Source organism: Acromyrmex echinatior, chromosome 6, assembly GCF_024713525.1.
Source record: "Acromyrmex echinatior isolate Ae372 chromosome 6, ASM2471352v2, whole genome shotgun sequence".
Lineage (NCBI taxonomy): Eukaryota > Metazoa > Arthropoda > Insecta > Hymenoptera > Formicidae > Acromyrmex > Acromyrmex echinatior.
Window position 1 is genome coordinate 8952177 of NC_141857.1, and position 21081 is coordinate 8973257.

General features: G+C 38.3%; 1 protein-coding gene across 4 annotated transcripts in view; it reads right to left on the minus strand.

Annotated features, from left to right (window-relative positions):
* Positions 1–659: 659 nt before the first annotated feature.
* The window catches only part of LOC105150384 (uncharacterized), a 126758-nt gene continuing 106336 nt past the window's right edge, over positions 660–21081 (minus strand). For 2 of the 4 annotated variants that reach the window (XM_087407428.1, XM_087407426.1), the window contains exons 4-6: positions 2683–7077; positions 975–1250; positions 660–908 (exon numbers count right to left, since the gene is read on the minus strand). In XM_087407428.1, the coding sequence (XP_087263554.1) occupies positions 6817–7077 (261 nt within the window). In that variant the 3' untranslated portion in view covers positions 660–908; positions 975–1250; positions 2683–6816. Of the gene's footprint in view, positions 909–974; positions 1251–2654; positions 7078–21081 lie in introns of those variants that run through there. The other 2 variants (XM_087407427.1, XM_087407435.1) reach the window with 2 other exon arrangements.

The following is a 21081-nucleotide window of genomic DNA, read 5'->3' on the forward strand; positions in this document are numbered from 1 at the left end:
GAAACGTTGGCATTTCAAGAATAGATCTGGACACGAAGGAAACACGCGAAACGCATAATCTTTATATTGAAAGCACCCATGGAAGCCTCTAGAATATATTTTTGAAATATTAATGAATGGTTATATGTCAATTCCTGATAATATTTTATTACTATTTTATGATTATTAAAAGTAACATTACTTAGTGTTACTGTAATATTGTATGAACATTAAAAATTATAACAACATTTATATATTTTAATTTGTAAAACTGTTACACCGGTTTAATTTAAATATACAATATATTTAAAAACTGAAAATAGTTTTGATATGCAGTTGTAGAGCTGGACATAAAATCACACCGAAACGTTATTTAAGCACAAGACGCATAGACTGATAAGATTTTCTACTAGATTGTGAATTCAAACTGCACTAACATAAAAATATAATTAATATTAATAAATATTTTAATCGTATAAAGTAAACAACGCCGAACGGTCAAAGTTAGATGTCACGAATATATTTAATCAATTTTTTCCAAATATGATTGCACGCTGATAATTGTCAGACTTTCAACACAATCATTATGAAATATTTTAATAACCTCTAAATAAAAAACGGAAAAAAACTTATTGTGAAAAACATATAAAAAATAAGAGCATAAAAAACCACAGCACAAGTTATAGTTTGTGATATTTAATTATTATTACATTAAAACATTAATTCATTGTTTCGGCCACAATCTGGCCATCTTCAGTAATTCAATAATATTCTTAAAACGCAGAGTTACATCTAGTTGACATTAAATTCAACAGTCGAGAGTTGTAATTAAATAAACATGTTCTTTTATATGTGAAGATGCTTCATACAGTAATGTTACAATGCCAATTGTCATATCAAGAAAAGTGTAGAACAAGAATTTCCAGATTCTAATTTAAATAAAATTGTATATATTAAAATCTTCTAGTCGGAATATAAAGAAATAGAATCATTACCTGTTTTACAGCAAAAAAACCAAACGATGAATCTCGAGTATTTCTTTTACACAATTAGAATTTTGTCGTGACATTATGTGTTGTTATTTGTCCTATCATATATTTTACCACTATTTATATATCTGAGTCAAAAATTTAGAAAGTTCTAGAATTGTTTATTAAAGGAAAGAGACATCCTTCTTTAGAAGAGGAAAATAAACCTCAGGCAAATATTGTGAAAAATATTATCTCAGCCAGGTTAGAACCTGGGACCTCTCAACTTACCGGAAAGAATGTCTGAAATATTTTAATAATATTTCAAATTAAAGGAAATATACCAAGGATATTTATACAAGTAGACATATAACATCCACAGAATACTCTCGTAACATTAAAAAATATACAATATTTTATAATAAAAATATTATAATAACTTATTTTAATATTTTTTAATATTTATATAACATTCCGGGAATATTTTGCGCTTCTAGGATTATAATATTAGGTGTTGGAATTAATTCGTAGCGTTTTACAAGTGATGGGAAGTACTTTCATTAATGTATTTTTTAATGCTCATGTGAAATAAATAACATTCTTTCATTAAAAAACGCTACGAATTAATTCCAACACCTAATAGCATAAAAGGTTTTACAATATACTTATTTCGTATTTATAGAGTAGTGATGGGCGTTATTTCATTATCTGTTACTGAATAACCGTTATTGAGAAATAACTTTAATTACCAAGTTTTAAAAATAATTCGTTATCGAATTTAAACGATTATTTTCAAATTTTAAATTTTATAAGTAAATAAAAAGTAAATAGTATAAAAGGTAAATAGTAATGTTTAAGATCATACTATTTATTTTTTTTTTGCCAGTAGAAGCACTGTCGGCGCTGTCGCTGTATTAGGCCAATATTATATTCGTCCGTTTTTTTGTCGTACGACAAATTTTTCAAGGCCCTATTCTTGAGCACATACGAATAATTTTCGTAAACGAAAATGACAGTTTCTCAACTGTAATTGATCGATTGTATATGGAATGCTACTTCAATATAAGATATTTATATATCGTATACGGAATTTTTCAAGCGGGTTCTATTCAAGAATAGAACTCACAGGGCCCCTTTCTTGAAAAGTATTGCATACGAAAAACTAGGGTAATATTATAATATGCGTTATATACTATAGCATTTCTCTAGTTTGTAGTATATTATAGCATTTATTTCGTATGCGATACTTTTCAAGAATAAAGGCCTCTGTTTGATTGGCTATAGGACAAAGAGGTTCGAGATCTTTTCTGTCTTGTAGCCAAGTAACACGCCTAAAAAATTTGTCATAAAAAATGGACGCATGTAATATTGATCTAATATTGGCATTACTCATTACTAAATTGACATCACTACTCAACATTGGCTATAGCGGACTCAACAGTTGAATGAGCGCTCGCTGCTATTGATATATTCTTCCAGATCTAAAATGCTGATTGAATGATCTAAAAGAATATACCAATAATAGCGAGTGTCCACTCAACTAGTGTCGAGTTCGTTGCAGCCAATCTTTGTGCATAAAATTTAACACTATATTTATGCACTATATTGTTTGCACAAATATTTTGAATTAAATAATGAAATATTTCAAAATAGATTTCTTAAACGGCTTAAATAATGAGAAATAATCCAAAAAATGTGACTACTGACTAGGATATTGGGTATTATAAAAAATAACCGGTAATTGTTTAAGGCTCCTGACTAGTCGCGACGGTCATGTTGGAATCGTAACGTCAGAAGCGAGGAATGACACATTAATTTATGTTGCGTGCCATTTTTAAATAAAGACAATTTGGATGAAACGAAATGACGAGATTACTTTAAAACACTTATAAAAATCGATGAAAACTGTCCTTTCCTCCCTTGACAGTTAGTAAATGGTCGTAAGAGGCATGTAAAGTGAGCCTATATTCGAGCAGAAACACACGGTCCGATAGCTGTTGAAACGAGTAAAATATATGCTTTTACATATAAAATTCTAAGATAACTTTAGTTTTCATCGATAATCACTACTTTGATAAGTACGAGACACATCACATTTTCACAATTAAGCAAATAATAACGAAATGGCACACAACATAAATTTCGTCATCAAAACGTCACTTTTCCATGCCTATAAGTTCGGCCATTTATCATGGTGCGGCGCTGTAACACATAACACGAGCCCATATGCTCGCCTGCGGCGCGCCGAGAGTGAACAAGACAGCGAACTTCTTCTACACTAGTCACTTCTTCTACACTTGTTTCAAGCGAAAATGTTTTCTCGGCAATCTTGGCCGCTCAGCGGCCCTAGGTATCAATGAGGAGTGGAGGGGGGGGGGGGCATCCTAAATAACATAGAAGTTTTAATAAATTATAGTAATAGTGCAGTCCTTACCTCAATCCAGAATAGTATAATTCATGTTAAAACGCAACAATTTACGAGATATTTAATTGTTTACGATTCTTCATGCGCGTTATATAGTATACTTCTCCTTCATAAACTCGAGTAGCAAGAATAGTTCAATAGAAGTAGAATTTTACCGGAAAAAAATTATAAATCAACATTTCTCTTCACAAAAGCCTTGAAAGGCCAGAAAAGAAATGCATATGTTTGAGACTCGAGATTTGTGAAGAAAATATGCGAAAAAAATCGAATAGTTGCAAAAAGCACGCTTTTTCGCTTATAAGACGAAAGATTGCTCGTATGGAAAAAAATTCGGTATAAAAAATGTAGGTATTCGAAATAATTACAAAATGAGACGTGGAATATTAAAATCGATCTATTAGTTCAGTAGAAAAGAAATAAAAAACACCGAAAAAAGCCTTTTTTTCACTCGCTCTTTGTTTATTGAGATTTAAACATAAAGCTTTAAAATTCTCGTAAAATGTAGCCCTCGAAATGACGAATAAATCTAGCTCTGAATAAGCCTGAAATGTTTATTTTTGCAATAAGTCATTTATTGATTAAAAATCTGTCTGCGGAAAACCTAATTTCTTCATCTTTGAGCAATCGCATAGCAATTTATAGGGGTGATTTTTTTTCTTCAAGAATTGCACGTACACTTAATAACAAAACGATTTTTTACATTTAAACTATTATAAAACGCCTTTAAAAAGTGGATATCCTTTTTCGTATAAAAAAATGGAAATAATTTCGTTAATATGCATCATATCAAATAGCAATAGTGTGAAGCATTTGAAACTTGACATTTTTCTACGAATTTAAAAAAAAAAGATTACCTCCGATTATTAGGAGCACGAGATAACAAGTTTTTTTTTCAAAAAATCACTGTGGGTCTAGTTTTTAAGATTAAGAGTTCCGTCTAACAATTTATCAAGGAAGTATTGAATTTGCTGTTGAAAAATTCTCGAATTTTTTCTTGCCGAAAAAGTTTGTTTAAAACTATTGGAAAGTTGAAGAACGCGAGCGAGACAGTACGCCGGGCGGAGTGAGAGAAACTAGCGCGCAGTCGAGTGGGGAAGATCGGTCCGCTTGGCGATTCGTGCGTATTTGATTTCATGCGTTAAAATTTGCTAAATTTACATTTTCTTAGCAATAAATTGACATGGAAACCTGATTTTTTAAAAATTTGGGATAATTCGACGAGATACAAACAAATAACTAAACAAATGTTTCGCAAAGTAAATGTAACCATGAAATTTTTAGTCTTCTGTTTCTTGAATTTTTATTTTTCAATTTATTACTAAAAAATCACGTTTGAGTATATTTATTACTAAAAAAAATCACGTTTGAGGAGTGCAAATCTGATTAACAAAAAATTTAAGTCACATTAGCTATTCTTTATTTAACATGCTGTAAAAAGTGTTCAATTGGACAATTAAATGTACGGAATTATCAGTACAAAATTGTTTTTGTGAATTTAATTGCAGATGCAAATATGATATATGTAAACAAATAATAAATAATTTGCCAAATATTAGTGTAACTATTGAATATAGTTGCAAAATATATTATTCATGTAATACTAATTTATTTTTATATTTGCAAAAGTTTTAGTGTCTTTAACAGTTACGCTAACATTTGTCAAATTACTTATTAATTATTTGTTTACATATGTCATATTTGCATCTGCAATTAAATTCACAAAAACAATTTTGTACTGATAATTCCGTACATTTAATTGTTCAATTGGACACTTTTTACAGCACATTAAATAAAGAAATATAGCTAATGTGACTTAAATTTGTTAATCAGACATGCATTCTATACTCAAGCGTGATTTTTTAGTAAACCAAAAAAATAAAAATTCAAAAAAGAAAAAACTTTCTAAACTAAAAATTTCATGGTTACAATTCGAGATTTTTTTTAATAACAAATTCTTTTTTGATAAATTGGTGACGGACGGAACTCTTAATCTTAAAAACTAGAGTCACAGTGATTTTGCGAAAAAAAATTGTTATCACGGTTCCTAATAATCGGAGGGTAATCTTTTTTTTTTAAATTCGTAGAAAAATGTCAGATTTCGAATGCTTCACACAGTTATTTGATATGATGCATATTATCGAAATAATTTCCATTTTTTTATACGGGAAAGAATACGCACTTTTTAAAATCTTTTTAGAATAGTTTAACTGTAAAAAATCGTTTTGTTATTAAGTGTACGTGATAGTGTAACTCTTGCACTCTGAAGAAGAAAAATCACCCCTGTAAATTACTATGCGACTGCTTAAAGATGAAGAAATTAAGTTTTCCGCAGACAGATTTTTAATGAATAAATGACTTATTAAAAATGAACATTTCAGTTTTATTCAGAGCTAGATTTATTCGTCATTTTGAGAACCACATTTTACAAGAATTTTAAAGCTTTGCGTTTAAATCTCAATAAATAGAGAGCGAATGAAAAAAAGGCTTTTTTCGTGTTTTTTATTTCTTTTCTACTGAACTAATAGATCGATTTTAATGTTCTATGTCTCATTTTAGTGATTTCGAATATCTACATTTTTTATACCGAATTTTTTTCCATATAAACAATATCTTTCGTTTTATAAGCGAAAAATATGCTTTTTGCAATTGTTCGATTTTTTTTCGCATATTTTCTTCACAAGTCTCGAGTCTCAAACATACGCATTTCTTTTCTAATGGCCTTTCGAGACTTTTGTGAAGAGAAATATTGGTTTATTTTTTTTTTCGGTAAAATTCTACTTCTATTGAACTATTCTTACTACTCGAGTTTATGAAGGGAGGATATACTATATAACGCGCATGAAAAATCGTAAACAATTAAATATCTCGTAAACTGTTGCGTTTTAACATGATTTATACTATTCTGGATTAATGTGGAAGGGGTACACTATTACTATAATTTATTAAAATTTATATGTTATTTAGATGCCCCCCCGTCCCTTATTGATGCCTAGGGCCGCCGAGCGGCCGAGATTGTCGAGAAAGTATTTTCGGTCGCTTGAAACAAGTGTGAGAAGGAGATCGTTGTCTCGTTCACTCTCGGCGCACCGCAAGTGAGCACATGGACATGGGATCGTGCTTAAGTGTGTGGCTACCGGTTTCGCCAGATCACCGTCTATGTCGCCACCGTCAATGCAGAATTCTTGGTTGAGTAGTCAGGAGCCTTAAATATCATGATTGTTTTGAAGTAATATATGGTTATCAATGATTATTTTGATGTAAACGGTAATTATTATAATTGTTAATGAAAAATAATCGTTTAGCCCATTCCTATTATACAGTAAATATTTCTTTTGCAATTCTTTTCCTTTATCGATCGCATTCAAACATTTTACACAGAATATGCATTCAATAATATTTTCTATCTCTAATATAAGAATGCAATACTTTTTACTTTATGTACTCTCAGCTAGTTGTGTTGAAATTCTGCCAGCGATTGCGTTCGTCTATGGTATTCATTACAAATGTTGTTAAACGCAAAAAGTCATCGTTGTCGACTAATCGTGCGTTGAAAAGTTCCAAGTGTGGCAGTTTTGGTAAAAACAATACACCCATCATAAATAGAAGTGCCATGCTAATGAATGTGCCGATCGCTACGAAGAGTGGATTCATAAGCTGCTTCTGAGTATTCTCGGTGGTTTCCGTAGCTGCGTACATTGGAATGATCTGTAAAATGAATTAATACACTGAACAAGAAAAAGCTAGATATGACAAGCAAAAAACAGTACTAATTGTTTTTTAAGAATGTAAATGTTTCGGGTATCACTCTTTATCACCGCCTTTGAATGCTGTTCAAAATCATTACATAAACTTGAACTTCTAGTGCAAAAATTAAAATAAAAAAATGAAAATAAAACAACCTCCAATGACCACATGACATTTGATCTCGACAAATGTTATTCAGGGCATAATTCTAAACAATATTCAAGAGATTTTAGCCGTCAGTCAGGTATCTTGCTAATACCGACGGTACTGTAACATTCGAGCCTTATAACTCGAGAAGTACTTAATGAAAAAATGTTTTATTATAAGGTTTTAGAAAGCTCTCGAGATCATCTACAAAAATGTGCAATAAAAAGTAAGGGTTTCTATTTAAGAAATTAATTTTTAGGTAACCTTCGTGCAATTATTCAAGGTCAAATTAATGATACCATCTTATCCTCAAAGCCATACAACTTTTGTCTGAAACATTTTTTTTTAAGATCAAAAATAAAAATGTTATTTGGGGTGGGGCATTAAAACGGGACACTCTGTATATATATATATATATATATATATATATATATATAGGGTGGCACTAAATTTCGGCCCCATCCGTCCTGAGCAGGTAGAGTCAACTAAATTGTCGAAAAGTCTTCTACCATTTTGCAATTTGCACAATAGTTAGCGAGATATTAATATTAGGTGTAGTAAAAAGAAATCCATTATTTTTCCAATAGATGGCTTTAGTAATTTGTATCACGCGTAGACGAGATACAGATTACTAAAGCCATCTATTGGAAAAATAATGGATTTCTTTTTACTACACCTATTTAAAGATAGTCGAATACGCGCGTCCGCCCGATCTACTATTGCAGCGCGTGGGGAATGGGGCAAGCGCACACCACCGCGAGCCTCTAAGCTTGAACGGTATGGCGAGCTTGCTGGGGTATCCCCACTCCACGCGTCATGCGATCAGTGGGCCGTGTACCTTCGGCAATAGTAGGTTGGGCGGACACACGTATTCGACTATCTTTAAACGTTAATATCTCGTTAATTATTGTGCAAATTTCAAAATGGTAGAAGACTTTTCGATAGTTTAGTCTGCTCTACCTGCTCAGGAGTGGGATCAAAATTTGATGTCACCTTAATATACATACAAGATGTTTGATAAGTAATGATAAAACTCTCGCATAGGGATAGAGTGGAATAATTTGAGTCGAAAGGTCCTCTACTGTTTTACAATTTTCACAATAATTACAAAATATTGATTACTAAAAATCGCCGAAAATTGATTTCCAATAATTTTTTACTCAAATATTATCAACTTTACAGAAAAACAGCAAGTGACAAAAATTGTTAATTTTCTTCTCATAGAGCTCGGAATTTTTTCAGAATTTTTTAATATTTCTATTCACATTTTCTCATGTTGGTAAAAATAGTTACCAATATAAGAAAATACTATACTACAAAGTTGATAAAAAATTCTGAAAAAATTCTTAAAACATTATGAGAAGAAAATAAATATTTTTTGTCTCTTGCTATTTTGCTGTAAACTTGATAATACTCGAGTAAAAAAATATTGAAAACCAATATTTGATGATTTTTAGTAATTGATATCTTGTTAATTATTACGAAAATTACAAAATGGTAGAAAACTTTTCGACTCAGTTTAGTCCATTTTACTCCTATACGAGAGATTTATCGTTACTTATCCACGCATTGTACAATAATTGTGCGACAATATTTTTTTTTTATAATATTTTTTACCTTTATACGATACGCAGAATGCAAGCTGTTAGATAGCAGTTCTTCGAGCAATCTGCTATTTCATATTTTAATTAGCAGAAGTTAGTAACTTTTTATGTCGAATTATGTGCTATTGTTAATATTCAATTAAAACTCATTCAAATACATTTTATGAACATTTTATTAAAATCCGGAGAAACTAGGAACTTGTATGAATATTATAAAATCATAAATTTCCATTGTACAATCAGCCATTGTATTAGTGAAATGCCAATACATTAGTGAAAATATTATAATAGATAAAATCTTATATTCACATATGTAATACTAAAATCAATATTAACAAAAAAAGTGATAAGTTTTCGCATTTATTTTGCGTTGTCCACTCCTGAGCACGCCAACTTTAGACAATATGATTCGTTAATTTTAAACCCTTATAATTCAAAAATTATTATAGTCTCACATTTTGATATTAGAATTATCATCTCAAAATGACTTCAGGAATCTCTGTTTAAGCGTTGTTCGTTTTTTTCCCGGACACTTTGTATATAACATATACATAGTACGCACGCACACACGCACGTACAGGATGTCCCATTTTAAAGAATTAACTCAAATATCTCAAAAACACTGCATTAAATCGAGAAATGTTTCAGACAAAAGTTTCGTGACTTCGAAGAGGACGTAAGATGGTACCATTGGTTTGGCCTTAGGTGGCGTTGTCAAGGTCAGAGCAAGGTTACTTAGAATTTTTTAAACGGAACCCCCAATTTTTCATTGCATATTCTTGTAGCTCATCAAGAGCTTTTCAAAATATTATAATAAAATAATAAGAGTTAAATTATTAGGCTCAATAAAACAATAAAACAATAATAAAACAATAATAAAAGGTAAAAAGAGTTAAAAACCAGCGCTAATTCTTGATAACTGATATTTAATGTCTTTTAAATTTTAACATCTGTTTCGTCCATAAATTAGGGTCTTTTCAATACCCGGAAGTGGATTCTTCATCCACGTCCGCCAGGAGAACCAGGGAGAAGGCAGTGGAACTCGCCCTCGAGTATGACGAGCAGCCCCTGTGCGCGATTGCCGCTGTGGTAACGCGAGAGTTGGGGACAATTGCCAAAGCCGTCGAAAAGTCCAAGAACATTAAGGGCGATATAGTGAGGGACTTGTGGAGGGCATACACTAAGTTGTCCGCAGCCCTCAGTTCGGTAACGAGGGCGGTCGACGGCGCTGACCGTTCTGGATTCGGGGCCTGGGCGGAGGAGAAACGAAAGCTCGAGAGAGAGCTGGTCCTCCTCCGCTCCAGAAACACATTCCTTGAGCGGAATAGGGACAGGGGCAGATCAACCTCCCGTTGTACAGCGGCATCGAGTAGGGACGGGGCGCCCGGTATAGTGTGGGACTCGACCATGGAATGGTCGGGTCTCGAAAGCTCGACCGGCGCCCACAGCCCCATTAGAACGCGGAGTGGACGGACAGCTCCCGCGGAGGGGGAGGAGTCACGGCATCGCGTCGCGGTCACGGAGGAGGATCTGGAGACACCATATTTCAGGCCTCCTCTCCAAGGGGTGTCGAAACAGATGAATCCCCTGTCGACCGCGACGGACAGGAGGGTCGCACCCGCCGGAGGAACATACCCTGCGAGGAGGAGAAAGAGGAAGAGTGATGGGGAAGACGAGGACCGTAGGATGGAGCGAATCCTCGTGCGGCCCTCGTCTCCTAACGGAGATGGGGATAGTTCCGACGACGGCGCCGGCCCAAAAGGCGCGGAACAGCCAGCCTCCAACCAAGGCAAAAAAGGCGACTAAGGTCCCCTAAAGCGGGACGGAGTGCGCCCAACGCGCCCCCTCCCGCCGCGAGTAGGGACAGGTCGCCGCCCGCGTCCAATGTCCCCCAAACAGCGGGAGACGGAGCGCGTCCGGCGGATGACAACGAGGCGACCTGGGCGCAGGTTGTCTCGAGAGCGGCTAAGAGAGCAGCCGCCAAGCCAGCGAAGAAGAACGAGACTACGCCGTCTAAAAGCGCCAAAGCGCCTGCGGCCACTGCCCCTAAGACCCGAAGCGGTGGGAAAGCAGGCGGGGGAGCGAGAAAGGGGAGCGTCTTAGGGGGTCCCAAAGCCTCTGCTAAGACGCCAGCCCCCCCCCTCCGAAGCTTAGGTCGTCCAGCTCGGCGGCTATAACGATAACATGTGCCGATCCCACCACCTACCAAGAGGTGATGGGAAAAGCGAGATCGTCGATCTCTCTTAAGGACGTGGGGATCGACGATCTCCGTCCCAGGAGGGCTATCACAAGGACTCTCATATGGGAGGTTAGGGGCCCGGAGAGCCGAGTCAAGGCGGACGCGCTAGCCGAGAGACTAACGGCCGTCTTCGCGAACAGGGACGACGTGAGGGTGTCCCGCCCATCGAAGACGGCCGAGATCCGGATTCGGCCACCCCCACCGAGGTGGCGCAGGATCTGGCGAGAGCCTGCAAGCGACTCCCACCGGAATTTAAGGTGGGTGAAGTCAGCAGGGCCCCCAACGGGCTGGGCACCTGCTGGGTGCGGTGCCCCGTAGAGGCGGCCAAACAATTGGTGGCCGCCTCACGTGTCAAGGTGGGGTAGTCGAGCTGCAGAGTAGCTCTGTTGCCGGCCCGGAGCCTCCAATGCTTCCGGTGCTTGGAAGCTGGTCCAGGCGAAATATACAAGCACCGTGGATCGCTCCGGGTGCTGTTACCGGTGCGGGGGCATCGGTCACGCGGCGAGGGAGTGCCGCGCCAAAGTCGACTGCCCCGCGTGCTGTGAGCTCGGCCGCTCCTCGGGGCATCGCATTGGCAGCGGCGGATGTGCTGCCGCCAAAGTAAAAGGGAAGAGGGGGGGACAGAAGCCCAGCAGCTCCTCCACCACCGCCGCGGGGCAGACTCCTGTGGCGGCGACCATGGCGGAAGCGCCGTCGGCCGTGGCCGACATAGAGATGGTCGTCGTGGAGAATACACCCGCGGCGGCCGATGAAGTGGCCGACAAGAACGTCGGGCGGGACGAGGAACGACGGACCCAACAATAATGTCCCTCGCCCTCGCCCAGACGAATCTTAACCACTCGGCCGGAGCACAAAGCATGCTCATGCAGTGCTTCGCCGAGTGGGGGGGAGGGCTGGCCATCGCCGCAGACCCCTACCGAATCCCGGAGAGTCACCCCAACTGGGCGGGGGACCCTCTGGGCCGAGTAGCGGTGGTCAGCCAGCACGCGCGCGACACCCCGCCGATGATTCCCATATCGGCGGGGGAGGGGTTCACGCTGGTAGAGTGGGGACCCATCGACGTAGCGGAGTGCTACTTCCCTCCTCGCCTAACGAGGGGGGGAATACGAGGACACCCTGGAGTCTCTGGGGGAGCACATCAGGCGACGCTCCTCCAGGCCTGTACTGGTGGGTGGGGATTTCAACGCCCATGCGTTGGAGTGGGGTTCCCTATCCACCGACTCCAGGGGCGACAGCACTCTGCTGTGGGCGGCGAGGCACGGGCTAGTCTTACTGAATAGGGGCCGTGCCAGCACCTTCGTGGGGGCTCGGGGGGAATCCATCGTCGATCTGACGTGGGCGACCCCCGCGGCGGCCGCCAAGATCCGAGGATGGCACGTGGACGCCGGCTCCCTGGGAGAATTGACAGATCACCGCCTGATCCGTATGGAGCTGGTGTCCACCCCCGCGGAGGTGTCACGAAGACGCCGCCGACAAGAGACGGAACGTCGATGGGCCCTGCGAAAGATGGACCCCGAACGCCTCGAGGTGAACCTCCTCTCCTCCACCTAGCGGAACGTAACCCGGCCTGCACGGTGGAGGAGGAGGCCGAATGGCTCGGGGACGCCATGTCGCGCGCGTGCGACGCGTCGATGCCCCGCTGCCGTCCCGCGGCGAAAAGGGCAGCCTACTGGTAGTCCGAGGAGTTAGCTGAGCTACGACGGGCCACTGTGGCTGCCAGACGAACGTATACTCGCCGCAGGCGGCGGGGCACAGACGCAGAGATAGAAGCGGCCGCCGGGGCGCTCCGAGACGCAAGGAGCGCCCTCAGGGCGGCCATAAGAAGAGCGAAAGCCGACGCATGGCGGGAGCTCCTCTCCTCCCTGGACAGGGACCCGTGGGGGAGGCCCTACAAGATAGTGACGAAGACGCTTCGTCCGTGGGCCCCCCCGGATAACGGAAACTCTGGACGCAGTTCCTAGAGGATGTAGTGGCCGCTCTCTTTTCCACGAGGGAAAAGGACATCCCCGAAAGGACAGGCCCACCGTCCAGATGGACGGATGAACTGAGCGTCATCGGGGGGAGATGGTGAGGGCATTCGCCCGTCTGAGAGGGAGACCGCGGGCGTCCGGACCCTCCGGCGTTCACGGAAGGGTGTGGCTCGCCGTGGCTCCCATCGTTGGAAAGCGCCTGAGGCAGCTCTACACTAGCTGCCTCAGAGAAGGTGTATTTCCCAGATCGTGGAAGAGGACCAGGCTTGTCCTCCTACGCAAGGAGGACAAGCCAACGGAGAGTCCCTCCGCCTATAGGCCGATTTGCCTACTGGACGATGTGGGAAAACTGTTGGAGCGCATCATCGCTGATCGCATCGTCCGTCACCTGTCCCGGGATGGTCCTAACCTATCCCGCGGTCAGTACGGCTTCCGGGAGGAGTTGTCCACGATCGACGCCATCAGGCAGGTTCGATCCCTCTCGGAGCAGGTGACCGCGGCTGGGGAGGTGGCGTTGGCGGTATCCCTCGACATCGCCAACGCCTTCAACAGCGTCCCGTGGGGCCGGGTAGTGGGGGCTATGAGGAAACACCATCTCTTGCCCCCCTACTTGGTCGCCATTGTTGAAGACTATTTCCGGGACAGGCAGCTGGAGTTCCACGATAAAATGGGACTCCAGCAGCGGAGGGACGTGTCGTGCGGCGTTCCACAGGGGTCCGTGTTGGGACCCCTATTCTGGAACGTCGCATACGACTACGTTCTCCGCGCGGCCCTACCCCCCGGCTGCCACGTCGTCTGTTACGCGGACACGTTAGTGGTGGCCGGGAGCACGACCTGGGAGAGAGCCGTGGGTGAACGGTGAACGTCACAGTGGCGTGTGTAGTCGGCTCCATTAAGGAGTTGGGCCTGAGGGTAGCCCCCGCAAAATCGGAAGCAATATTCTTCCACGACGGGAAGAGCGGGGTGCCCCCTCGGGCACATATCGTGGTGGACGACGTCCGCGTCCCGGTGGGGCCCACTATCAAGTATCTGACGAAACCCCGGGCGGGAAAGAATGTCGACCAACCAAAGCCGACTGGCCAGAGGGGCTCCCAGAAGTATGCTGCACGCGTTCCTGGGAGTCCCTCAGCTATGGCCTGGTAAGGACACCCGGAGGGGTTTTAGTATGCAAGCCCCACATAACCCCAGGCTCTCTCCCGGGGTATGCGTCAGGCATTTCCCCTCCGTTACCAAAAAAAAAAAGGGTCTTTTCAATGTTAATTACATAAAAATAAATCCTATCTTACATACTAACAAGAGGAACTACAGGTGACGGTGTCAGGGATTTTTTCAATACGCTTTTTATGCTGTTCTTGAGCGGAAAAAAACAATACGTGTCCGGCTGTTTCAGCCATTGGCCCATAGTTTCGAAAAAATCGATTTTTTAAATAATTATTGTAATAATTTGAAAAACCGTACGCAAAAAAAAAATTTTTAGCGCAAAAATAAAAATAAAAGGAATAATCTCCAATAGCTTTGATTTTGACAAATAATATCCAGGATATGATCCTGAACAACATTCAAAAGGCTTTAACCGATCGGACACCTTAGGTGCTAATATCGATGGTACTGTAACTTTCAAACATCACGACTCTAAAAGTATTCAATAGAAAATAAATTTATTATAGTATTTATTATAGTATTTATTATAGTATATATTTTTGAAAGCTCGGCTATTAGATCCTAGAAGTAACAGTGTTCTAGTTTAAAAAATCGAAATAACCTTAATCTAATCTTGGCGACGCCACCCAAAGTCAAACTGAGATCAAGAAGCTTAAGATCAGTAAATAGATCTTTTTGAACCCTACAACTTTTATCTGAACAATTTTTCTCAATAATGCCGTGTTTCCGAGATAAAAACTTGTAACGCTTAATTTTGAACACTCAATATATATATATATATATATATATATATATATATATATTATATATATATATATATATAGAGTGTGCATTAATTTTAAAGGATTTTCAAGAGATGACGTAACTAATACTATCAGGTCATATTGTTGCTTCATATTGAAAGCACTATCATGTATTTAGTTTTCAGTATGTGTCATTTTGCCAAAGTATAAACAACATTGTTTTTTTGTGCATTGAATATGTCGAATTTTGTGCCAACAAAATGCAATTTGCGGGAAGTTTTACCTTTTCACTTCTATTTGAAGAAAAGTATTGCTGAAAGTCAACGAATGCTGTCGGAAGCTTATAGTGATTATATTCCATCGATTTCAACATGTGAGTATTGGTTTTGACGATATAAAAAAGGTGATTTCGACACGGAAGACAAGGAACATCTAGACTAGCTGAAAAAGTTTGAAGATGAGGAAGTGGAAGCTTTACTCGATCAAGATCTCAAACGCAAGAAAAACTAGCAGAATCATTAAATGTTGATCGATCAACGATTTCCGGATGTTTGAAGGCCATTGGAATGATTCAAAAGCAAGGAAATTGGGTGCCGTACGAGTTGAAGCCAAGGGACGTTGAAAAGCGCAAAATAACCTGTAAATTGCTTCAAAGACACAGAAGAAAAAGTTCTTCGCATAGTATCATGACGGGTGATGAAAAATGGATACGATGATAATCCGAAGCGTAAAAAATCATAGTGTGGTAAAGTTAGGTCGATTCTAACTCACTATGTGTTAGTGCGTATACATATACATATACGATGTGTATGTGTATGAGTGAGGGAGTTAGGGAGGGGGAAGTGCCTCACAGAGTTGGGAAGGGCGAAGCCCGTCATCGGGGTTCATGGTAGAGCGGGAAGGCCTTCATACCTTCTCTCTCTCCTGTTGTGTTCTCTCTTTAACCTATTGTTCTCTTTTTCCTACTCATTGTAGGATGCAGTTCTCTCTCTTCCATATGTTGCAGTCCTATACTTATTATTTGCGCTCTCTTCAACGTTGTCTTTTCTTTTTGTATGTAATTTAATTAAATAGATATGGTATTTACAATTTTTAATGACTTAAAAACTAATTATGATAATATTTTTATAAATTTTAATAATATAACCTAGTAACACTAATTATGATTTTTTTTTTCAGTAATGTATAATAGTACAAAAATGATTAAACGCGCTGTCTTATTAACTAATTCAATACTACTACGAAGATATGAAGAAGAAGTGGCGAAGATACTAGGGATAAAATAATTTTAAAAGAAAATATATTTTTTAACATACAATTTATTTATCATGTAATGCAGTATATACAATATAATTTAAACCATAGCCTATTAGTTCACATTCTATAACAGAATTTTTATCATAAATTTTATTATGATAAAATACAAATGATTATTATACAGAGTCCGGCAAAATGATCTCCCACATTTTGCACCGCCACTGTCCCTGAACCACTGAAGAGAGGGGGAGCTTAGCGTAGTCGGTTGGTAGCTCGCGCCTTGCCATTTCAGTTGTCGTCATGAATTGGACGGGCGAGCATCGTGCCTTCGTTATCGAAACATTTATGAAAAGTAACGAATCTATGATTAAGACGCAAAGAACTTTTCGTACTCACTTCGCGCTTGGTAGACATGTTCCAGTTCCAGATCGCAAAACAATACTGTTGTGGGTTTCAAATTTTAGAGCTACAGGTTCAGCTTTAAAAAGAAAATCAACTGGTAGACCCAGAAGTGTTCGGACACCTGAAAATAGCTGTAAGAGAAGCAGTTGAACGATCTCCTAGCCGTGTATCGAAAAAAATGGTCGCCACTTGGACTCTGTAATTTTCAAAACTCAATAAAAACAAATGGCATAGCATAAATTTTCAGTTAATAAAAATAAAATCTAAATAGCATTTACAATGGCGTTTTTATTAATGGCGTTTAAGATTAAAATGTGGGAGATCATTTTGCCGGACCCTGTACAAAGTGTTTGCAGCATCGCTTTTATTAGTAATACAATTTTGTCTTAAAAATGAAAAATATTCGAAAAAATATTCGAATTTCTTACTAACCGTGCGTATATTGACTCAGTTCATAGAATACATTGCTCCAGCTCAAATAAGAAAAGCACAGTTGTTGATTTCATGTACAAACATGTGCCATTTAATATTAACTTCACGTTATTCATATCATATATTTTAACAAGTTTCACATTTAGATCTTGAATCGTAATAATGATGAAACTGTTGACTACATTAATCGCTCGATATCTGCACGCCTCTTGATGAACGTCTTCTACGTAGCATGATGTATGAACATATAATTGCCTCGATTATCACCAATCGCAATTTGCACATGAGATATAGATCCCACGATGATCCCAATGTTCAGGAATTTTTACGCTGTCAATGTCAATGCACATTTCATCAAGATACGAGACATGTAACGAGGTTTTAAAGATGTACTAGACGATGTTTGTGAAAAAAACGCTGTGAAAAAAAAATGTAAATAGATCTTACAAAAATACATAACGTATACCACGTATAAGCGCAAATATTTTATAGAATTAAATAAACTTATTGTCTTTTGCACGCTTCATCCTGAATTTGAATTGTAACAGTTCATGGCTTATAGATATTTTATTTTCTCGGAACTTCTAATTAACAATAGCTGTCTGAACTCTTTTGAAGCTCTCTGAACGGCTGATGCGGTAACGTCGCCCGGAGCTCTTCTTTTAAATAGTGTTCCCTTCATTTTTTTTATACACCCTAAAATGGAGAGAATTTTTTTTTATATATATTATACTTTGAAGAACAATTGCGATGTGTCGAAGAATACCAAATTGACATATCATAAGAATGAACTCTAATGATATCGAATCTTTTTTGTCTAAGGAATCGGCGCCAACGACAATAAAGTCTGTCTGTTCCTATTCTCTTTTCAAAAATGAATTTAGAGAAAAGAAATCAAGACATATTTAAAAAGAAATTTTATACTTTATTTTTTTAAACTTGATACATTTCTTTCTGGTGTTATATGTAATGATGTAATAGAAATTGAGATTCCTCCGTTTTTTACGTTAATGTATTTAAGCAATTTACTTGGGGATCAGAGATCAGGTTGTGTGATGATGTGATCACAAGGAAAGGATGGATAATAATTTGTAAGAGAAATTTAGATTCTGGCCTCGCAAAGGTTATGAAGGTTACATGGGAGCTCACGCGGCTTTAAATAAAATTGAAATTGATTCAATAAATTAATACTGTCATTTATTAAATTTTTAAAAGAAAGAAATAAGTAATTATATGTATATATATCGGAAGAAAACGTGAGATAACTTATATGAGGAGAGTGCGAATATAGTTCCTACTTGCGAAGGTGACTGTTGTGACGGATTCTATTCCGAGATTATTACGAGGGCAAATCAATAAGTACCCGTGTTAGTAATGAAGACGCAAGCTTTTCACAAAAATTTTTTTTATTTTTCAACGTAATCCCCTTTTAAAAAGATACACTTTTCCCAACGCTTCTGCCATTTTTTTAATCCCTCAGAAAAATACGATTTGTCAAACTCTGTAAAATAAGCCTCTGTTTCGGTGATGACCTCCTCATTCGACGTGAATTTTTTTCCACTGAGCCATTTTTTCAAGTTTGGAAACAAGAAGTTACAGGGGGCTAAATCCGGAGAGTACGGTGGATGCGGCGCAATTCGATCATGCTTTGAAATTGATAACCGCATCCGTTTGTTGTCCACCGTGAGCAATCGCGGCACCTATCGGGCCGACAGCTTTTTCATTCCCAAGTTATCATGCAAAATATTAAATGCCATTCCGTACGACACGCCTACGGCCTCTGCTACTTCATGCACTTTCGTTCGGCGATCAGCGAGAATCATGTCGTGAACTTTTTCAACGATTTTCTCAGTAATCACGTCTGCCGGACGGCCTGGGCGCTCCTCATCAAAAACAGACGAATGATCACATTTGAATTCATTGAACCAATATCTGACGATTGTCATAGATAGTGAAGAGTTCCCATAGATGGCAGCCAACTTTGTTTTTATTTTTTCGCACGTTTTTCCATTCAAAAATAAGAAACGAATCACGGATCGATATTGCTCTTTTTCCATTGTATCAGAAAACATCAAACATGCTACGAATTGCTGTAAATCAAGATGCAAAATCAAGATGTCAAATCATTGCATGAATCACTCTGAAATTTTGTACGGCATCGTTTGAAAGATGGTATTACATGATGGTAATGCCAACTTGCATCAGCAACGTCGCCTGTCTTGAAACACGAGTATTTATTGATTTGCCCTGGTATATTTCTCTACTGACTGACTGACAACCTTTTGCAGTTCTTTTATATTCTGGCAAAGAGTGTGGGGGTGTCTTCTCAGGACCAATCAACACTCTTCAAGATTTGGTAGGGCCTATACTCGCACATATTTTCTTAAAATAAGACAGTAAGGCTCCGCATAAGCCCTACTCTAGACACTATGAATTTATGTTAAGAATTCGATTTTCTTAATTAACATTCTTATGTGAGGCGAAGTAATGCTACATTTTAAATTTTAAACTGATTTTGATTTTATTGGGAAAAAGAAAAAAAAGAAGAGAAATAAAAAAAATAACGATATTCATCCTCGTGCATTCGGGAAGGTCTTAATATATAATACTACTTAATATGTGATACTATTTAATTATTAGGCATAAATGCTATTGTTTAATTATTATTTTAGAAAAAAGGCCTTCGACAAAAAAGGAAAGATCGTAGAATAGATATTCTTTATCTATGTGATGTATAAGTGTGTACAAACGTGAGCTATTTGTTGGTTTGAATGTTTAAATAAAAAAGGAATTAAATATACCTTCCTAAAAAAGGGAAAAGAATTTTACAATACATAAAAGGTATGATAAGGTTTTGAAATAAAGATAAAATAGGGACAAAATACAAAACCAAGACGAAGTACTAAACTAGAGATAAGATAAAGATAAGGTATAAATCATATATTTATAATAAGAAAAGAGAGGATTTTATCGGGATATAACACATGGCATTGCGACCACTAGTTATATATTAGGTGTTGGAATTAATTCGTAGCGTTTTACAAGTGATGGGAAGTACTTTCATTAATGTATTTTTTAATGCTCATGTGAAATAAATAACATTCTTTCATTAAAAAACGCTACGAATTAATTCCAACACCTAATATTTTAAACACATTCTGTAACGCACAATTCTTAACTTCTTATAGTATTAGTAATATCCAGATTGTGTAAAGAAATTATTGGCTGAGTGCTTGTTACCATGAATTGCAATGGGAAGACAGGATGATTCCGTGCATGATAAAACGCTTGATTACAATGGCTGTAATTGGTGTGGAAGAGAATGATGACAATAAGGCTCTCGTTAAAGAATTCAAAAAACACGAATGATATACTCAATAACGATGACTTGACCATTGATGTGGATGCTGATTATAAAGATATAGATTCTTTACATAATCGGATGTTACTAATACTGTACAATGTGGAAAACATGTTAAGAATTATGCGTTACAGAATGTGTTTAAAATATACAACTGGTGATCGCAAAAAAGAAATATATTATATCAAGTTTAAAAAATAAAGTATAAATACTTCTTTTTAAATATATTTTGATTTCTTTTCCCTAAATTCATTTTTGAAAAGAGAATAGGAGCAGACTTTATTGTCGTTGGCGAAGATAAAAAAGATTCGATATCATTAAAGTGCATTCTTATGATATGTGTCAATTTGATATTCTTCGACCACGTCGCAACTGTTCTTCAAAGTATAATGTATATAAAAAAAAATCCCCTTCATTTTAGGGTGTATAAAAAATAAAGGGAACACTGTTTAAAAGAAGAGCTCCGGGCGACATTACCGCATCAACCGTTCAGAAAGCTTCAAAAGAGTTCAGACAACTATTGTTAATTAGAAGTTCCGAGAAAATAAAATATCTCAAGCCATGAACTGCCATTACATTTCAACAGGATGAGGCGTGCAAGAGACAATAAGTTTATTTAATTCTATAAAATATTTGCGCTTATATGTGA